This window comes from Octodon degus, unplaced genomic scaffold (assembly GCF_000260255.1).
Source record: "Octodon degus isolate 3935 unplaced genomic scaffold, OctDeg1.0 scaffold00148, whole genome shotgun sequence".
Classification (NCBI taxonomy): domain Eukaryota; kingdom Metazoa; phylum Chordata; class Mammalia; order Rodentia; family Octodontidae; genus Octodon; species Octodon degus.
Window position 1 is genome coordinate 850,355 of NW_004524724.1, and position 7,376 is coordinate 857,730.

At 37.7% G+C, this 7,376-nt stretch overlaps 1 protein-coding gene across 1 annotated transcript in view; it reads left to right on the forward strand.

Moving 5' to 3' along the window:
* Eif3e (eukaryotic translation initiation factor 3 subunit E) overlaps positions 1–7,376 on the forward strand; it is a 41,989-nt gene that overhangs the window by 25,189 nt on the left and 9,424 nt on the right. The window contains exons 9-11 of the mRNA XM_004642240.2: positions 249–375; positions 1,034–1,135; positions 2,425–2,534. Coding sequence (XP_004642297.1) covers positions 249–375; positions 1,034–1,135; positions 2,425–2,534 — 339 coding nt within the window. The remainder of the gene's footprint in view (positions 1–248; positions 376–1,033; positions 1,136–2,424; positions 2,535–7,376) is intronic.

Below are 7,376 nucleotides of genomic sequence, written 5' to 3' on the forward strand. Positions count from 1 at the left end.
ACACATTCTAAATTTGGGGATGCTGGATGGCACCCTTATTTACATTCTCCTCCTCCTAAAATTGGATTCTATTTGTTTTCTTGGGAGATGGGTTCTTGAGTGTTTATTCTTAAATATTGGCAGTCTTCGGCTAGGAAGTAGTACATCGGAATGTGCTGCCTAAATGCTGCCTACAACCCATGCTGGGCTGTGGGCATAGGAAACTGGGTGTGTTGCTAATGACAAGTGGGTTTCTCCTTCTGTCTTAGGTACCTGAACGCAATTCAGACGATGTGTCCGCATACCCTCCGCTACCTGACCACCGCAGTCATAACAAACAAAGATGTCCGCAAACACCGGCAGGTGCTGAAAGACCTGGTGAAAGTCATTCAACAGGTGACTCTGCTACTGCTGCTGGCCGCCTTAAAGCACCAAAGCTGAGATCGGACCTGTTTTTTCTGAAATAAGCGCTCGTGCTTCACAAAGGACAATGCCTTTTTAAAAGCTTGTGGGGAGAAGCTGGGGCCATAACTTTAAACTGAATACGGTGTTTCTAGTTCCAAAATTGGCCCAAAGCTGTGACTTTACTGGTTGCTACTTGGTGAGCTTATAGGAAAGAGAAAGAAGAAAAAGGAAAGAATTTAAATCTTTCTCTGATATAAAAATAAATGAAACAAAGAAGTAATTGTTGTCCAGTAGGGCCCAGATACCTTTCAACCTGGGGGTGTTCACCACTGTTTATGACCTAAGAGACTCATTGTCATCGGGAAATCTGAAAACTTTGGAATGACTATGGGTTGGGAGTTTAGGGAACTCGGTTTGGGAGCTATATAAGCTTAGGGTGTGATCGTTACTTAGTATGGGAGCTGTGGTCTTGAGAACGTGGCACCATGTAAGACTACTTACTGGGAGTGAGTGATGAACAAAGGAAGGAAGGAAGGAAGGAAGGAAGGAAGGAAGGAAGGAAGGCTAAAGCAGAAAACGCGACCATTGAGGTATGATGGGGCAGTCTACTAAACATAGCTCTAACTCGGCATTTGATTTCATTTTATAGGAGTCTTACACATATAAGGACCCAATTACAGAATTTGTGGAGTGTTTGTATGTTAACTTTGACTTTGATGGGGCTCAGAAGAAGCTGAGAGAATGTGAATCAGTAAGTGTGAGTTTTTACTTAGGAACGCTAATGCTCTTTTGCAGTTTTGGAAATTGTAGATTTAATCTTGCAGTGCCCTAAGTAATGAAGTAATTGTATCAGAAGTATGTTGGTCTTCAAGTGACAGATTATTTGGGAATATGGTGGGGTATCACGTTGGCCTAAAATACTTGGGGTACTTGGGGGGTTTTAAGTGTACAGGTAAATCTTTAATTTCATGTATTGAATGAGCAAGCGTGTGCAATATTTCACATGTACAGGCAAGCTCACTTTGAATTACATGTTCCAAACATGGCTATTTTATTTCATAGATGAGATTATCCTTGTAATTTTTCACAATGATATTAAATGCTCTTTTAAATAAGACAATTTGTGGTCATTTCAAATTGTGTAACTATTATATAATGTTGGTTAGTAGAAATTAATGTTCTTTGAGAGCAACTGTAAAGTTACATTAGAGTGGTTTTGAATTAGTTATTTTATTAAGTTTTAAGAAACTAAACAAAGAACTTGAATGTAGCTACATTTTGCAGACTTACACATTACATAGTTTGAACTCAAATTTTGAAACAAAATAGGCATTTTGTTGATAAAAGTCTGAAATCATATTTCTCTAAGATTAAAAATACACAAATAGAGGTGATTCTCAGACATTAGACAAGTAGAAAATTAGAATACATTTTGAAAATCTTTGTTTTCATGGTGAGATAATGTCATTAAAATAAATGTTTGTATTGGTGTCTATTCATTATGCTAAGTATGGGGGCTTTATGAATCCAGAGAAGTCAGGAGGCCCCTTATTGCTGTCAGGGAAGAGTGTTGTGTTTTAATTGTGTTACCTGTGGAGTAGGAACCTCCCCTTTGCATCATTATCTTCATCATTGTTATTGTCTGTGGTACTTCTCCCTGTCTACTTTTTTCTGTTACAGAGATAGTCTTTGCTTAATTACTTGTTCTGAGCAGTCTAGAAGGGAGGTATATGTTGTCCAGTTTTAGTTAGTGTACATGCTGCAAAGCCGTCACAGGAAGTGTGTTGTCTCAAGGTGTAGGCGGAGTATTAGCTAGACCAGGTGGTGGGTGACTCTGGGCCTGCACTCGCAGTGGGGAGGAGACATTGCAGGGTGGGAGTCCTCCTACTGCTTATGTAAAGATAGCTCTAGAAAGTGCCCGATGTAAACTCAGATGGTGGACTTGTAGTGAGTGGAGCAGTAAGTGAAACAGACCGTAAAAGTTCTTAAAAATAGCTTGTTGGCATTGTTAATTTTTCGTTTTCCATTTTACACACATAGGTCCTTGTGAATGACTTCTTCTTGGTGGCTTGCCTTGAGGATTTCATTGAAAATGCTCATCTCTTCATATTTGAGACTTTCTGTCATATCCACCAGTGTATCAGCATTAAGTAAGAACCCTGGTTTGATTCATATTCTCTGCTTTTAATTTCCTAGAAATTTCCATGTATTTAAAGTGACATTTAATAGCATTTCAGTTAATGGGAGCTTTGTTTCTCGGGTTGGAAGAAAAGAAAATAATTTGATAGTGGCTTGTGCAGATCCCGGCTTGCGTTTGAGTTCTGGGTTGCTGCCCGCACTCAGTAGTTCTTCAGCTTTCACGTGTGGTGGCATTCCCTCAGTTTCGGAAGGGCAAGTTGGAGGCAGTGTGGGTTCTCCGTTAGCTTTTTAAAGAGTACTATTAGACTATGATGTAGAGAGAAAAATAAGCAGCTTTAAGTGGTTTTCAGCAGTAGTTTAAATAAGGGTTAGTCTTTTATAAATCAAATTCTGTTGAAAGACCACTCCATTTGGTAATCATGTCTGCAAATTAAGTTTGTTTTATTTAATTATATCTGAGTTTTATGCTAAACTTTTATGCCATCCTAAAATGTTGAAACCTTGAAAAATTATGGTAAATTTTAGATACAATTTTATGTTGTGTGAGAAAATTATGAAATGTACATAACTTATAAAACTAATTTTCCATATTAGAGTTTGAAAAATAATTACTGCCATTTGACCACAGATGAAGTCCAATATAAAACATAAAAACTTAGTAGTACTTTAATGTCTGCCTCAGAGGAATTGTCTGTAGACCACATTCTTCTCCTTTAATGCTCCTTGCCTTGCTAAGGGACCCATGTTTGGTTGCCTAAGGTTAGCACGAGGCCATTCTTCAAAGTTGGAGATGTGGTGTGATCCTGGGGGCTGTTCTTTGGGGATGAAATCGTTGCTCCATGTGTACTAGTATTTAGGCTTGCACACACAATTCTTGACATCTGATGCTTCTGATGAATACATCGTATTCCTGATGCATAGCAGTTTGTGAGGTGAAGAGATAGGTACGTTATTTGTGGGACTAGAATTTCTTTACCTCTGTTGCAAGCCTTTTGAAAGCTGGTTCTCTTGCATGGTTAGCACCTTTTTTTTTTTTTTTTTACCATCTTTAGTATCTAACATGTTTTGTACAGTATAATATAAAGACGATATATTTGTTAAATGAATAAATTATTTTGTTTTTATCTTAACATTTTTGCACATGATAATGCTGTTTTACTTTTGTCTAAGGTACTATGGGTAGGAAGGTTTGCTCTAATTCTGGCTCTCTCACTTTAATAATTCTGAGATCTTTCATTATTTAGTTTTTCTCAACTCAGTTTACTGTGTCTGAACAGTACAGAAGTACTGCAGATTGCATCCCGTCTGCTCAGGATATCTAGGCCACTTTCCCATCGCTGAGTGTGTAGCTCAAGGAAGATAGGATTGTTTGTATGAATGTTTAGGTGACCTCAGCATCACCCAAGGATTTTTATATTTATCTTGATACAGATTTTTATTTCTTCTTTAGCCTTTTAGTTTTTGCTAGAGAGTTTCCACAAACATTTGCAGGTTAACTTTGGAGTAGATTTCCAAAATCCAGAAATGGTTTTTCTTTTTGTGATAAAATTTGCTTTCATATAGGTTGTTGAAACCATTTTCTTTTCTTTTTTTAAATGGCTACCTGTGGAATATTTTTCTAACTTGGACAATTGAAAATCCATGAAATTTTTAAAAGTACATAGATGAATGTGTTTTTTTCAAATACCAGAAAGTTTTTGAGCTAGAAAAAGTCGTGGAGAACTTGTACTCCAGTGCCACGCCGTAAGGACTGTCTTCGGACAGCTTTGAGCATGGTGCTCTGCAGAGGCGCACCTGATCCCTTCTGAGCCATGGCTTGCACGTCTGGAGTGTCCAGCACACCTCACACTGAGGAACAGTGGGGCTTGTTTTCAGAGACACCATTACATGTTTAAATGAGTACTGGCCAATCAGAGTAGGACCTTTACCCGGCTCATCCTGGAGTGCTGAATGGCCTTTTTCCTGTTAGGACACCTCATTGGCGCCCTAAGACTTTCAGTTTTGTAAACATTGACTCTATACAACTTCATTACTTTGGGGCTGGGAAACTCAAGACTTGGACATTAAGTTACTTGGGTCCTTTTAAATGACAGGGCCTGGGAAGGGAGGCAAAAAGAAATTCAAAACAAAAAAAACTTTGGTGAATCAAGACTAGAAAATCTGAATTGAAAGTTCTCAGTGATTTCTGTAGCAGTGGTCCTTGGAGAATCCTTGCTTTCTCTAAAGTTGTGATTCTGCCTCTACTTTAGAATGAAGTGGGAACTTTAAAAAGAGAAATATTGATAATTGAGTTAACCCTAATCCCTCAAAAAGCACTGAGGGGACTCTAGCTTTTATACTGTATTAATACCAAAGGTTCTCTATATAATTCTTTGCAAAACTTTAAAGTCTTAAAGCTTTAATATGACTAAATTGGTTGTAAGAAATAGTAGATTTCTATGCTCTGCCCTAAGGCCAGCAACATCTTGCAAAAACCTGAATAAAATCTTGAAAAGCTCTATGTTAAGCATTGCTATGTCCAAGGTGCAGAGTGCTTCTGCCCCCACAGGAGCGCCTCAAGCTGCCCTTTCAGAGTGCAACACTGCACTCCCTCCACCTCCTTATGTGGCAGCCACACTTACCTTCTCCATTGCTGTAATTTCATTTCAAGAGTGTGCAAAGCTTTTCTGAATGGCCATTAGCTCTAAAGATGGCACCAGTGGTACAGTCTAGCATGCAGAGGCCCAAGCTCAAACCCTAGTACCACAAGTATGAATAAAGACATTATAAAATAGAGACCAACATTGAAAGAAGACTATTACAGTTTCATAATAAAGAGCACAAGAGTTTGTAGGAAAGCTGTTGAAAGAAACCTTACACATTGCCAGACATAGAGAGGAATGTAAGAAGGATCCTGTCAAAAAGCTTACAGTAAGAGGAAAAAGCAGACACTGAATAAGTACATAAATAAATATAAAACTGCAAATTACAATAGGTTTTTGAAGGGCAGTGTAGAGATGAACAAGAATTACATGGACAAGTTCTGTATATTAGAAAACCCAGAGAAATAGTTTGTTAGATACCTTTAAGTGGAGCATCTCTTAAGCCTCAGACTAGACTTATTCTCACTGAATACTAATTAGCATACATTATTCCATTCACTGGCCCTTTCAGGCTTTTCCCTCTAACTGGGGTATACTTACTTGATACTCTTTTATTTTTTTGAGGCGGTAGGGTGGGGAAGATGTATCTTGGGCCTCTTTTTCCTTTCCCCGAAGGACATATGTCAAATGATGAATAGTAAAATAAAACCCATGGTTTATCCAACAGCTCTTTCCCTTTGTAATTTGGAACATTTTCTGTTAATAGATTTCTTAATTAAATGGCTACAAATACATAGGATAGCCATACTTTTATAAAAGTACACATTGAAAATGTTTTTATCAGTTTATGTACTACTGATAAGTACATAATACTGTAGATTCGTACAATAAGTTATGTATCTGTTTACCATAAAATATGCAACATCTGTCACAAAAGTTACTATGATAGGGTTTAATTTAGGATAGCTCAGTAGGTTATCAGATACTGAATGTGTCTGAAATTTAAAAGCTGTTCTACAATACTTCTTGGGCCCATTTCAATTGTAGATTAAAATGAAATATGAAAGTTACATTTCAGATGCGTATGATAAACATGTTGGAGCATACATACAGGATTAGACTTATTACAGAAATAAAAAGTATGTCCTCACATGGAGATAGTTTCAAAAGACTGCTACTGAAGATGCTAGGAAAATCAGAGAATTTTTAATTGTCACATGCAGCAATAAGATTTTTCTCCTGATTGCTTTATTTCCATCTAATCTCAGACCCAATTCCTGCTTAACAGTTATTAAATTACTTTTCATTGCATATTATAAAAACTTAAAAGACTGAAGAGTACTTTTTAAATTTTATTTTTTATTTTAGGGAATGGTCTACAGGGTGTTCAGGTTCTCGCTACTAGATTGGATTTGTAGTGATCCGCCTGTTATAGCCTCCCAAGGGCTGGGATTACATGCACATGCCACCACACCCAGTCTCAACTGCCATCTCTGTGCCCCCCAGGGTCGGGGCTGGCACCGCAGGCCCAGGGATCGAACCCCTGGCCCCTGAGCTATTTGGCTGACCCCAGTTGAAGAGAACTTTTCTTCAGATTTGTTGATTACAGTCTTCTGTGAAAACCAAGACTGTAGGTTCTCAGTTCTGAATGCAGCAGTACTTGAATTGTGATAATCAAATAGGAGATGGAAAGCCATGTTGTATAAAGTGACAGTTAATAAAACCTGACTGTAGCTCTTTATTTACCCAAACCTTTGTTGCTCCATGGGGGAGAGGTAGGAGCAGGGAAACCATCTAAAAGTTTGAGCTTTAAGATTTGATAGAAAACCAGCCTTGAGTTGCTAGGCCCCAGTCAGATCCCTAGACTAGACTTCTATGTCTTATGAACCTAAGTTGCACCGCTGGCATTAATTACTGCCCAGAAACAAAATGCAGCATCTGACTCTGCTGGAGGCAGAATATATTTAATTTCAGAAATTGAACTGAAGATGGAATACTTATTTTTGCTTTGTCTTTTGAAACATTGTGCAGTTTAACATTCAGCATCATATTTTTATAGTGACTGAGCAGGCAAATTAGTTTAAGATTCATGAAGGTTATTTACAGAAATTTCTTTGAGTAAACTCTTCTTAAATCTCCAGACAAGAATTTGTAACCCTTTTGTATGTCACATGGCTCCCTCCAGTTTTTCTTTTCTACATTTGAATTGGCTTATATGTTTCAGGAATTGAGTGTTAATGCCTGTGAATAAATAAATATGCTCTTTTTTTT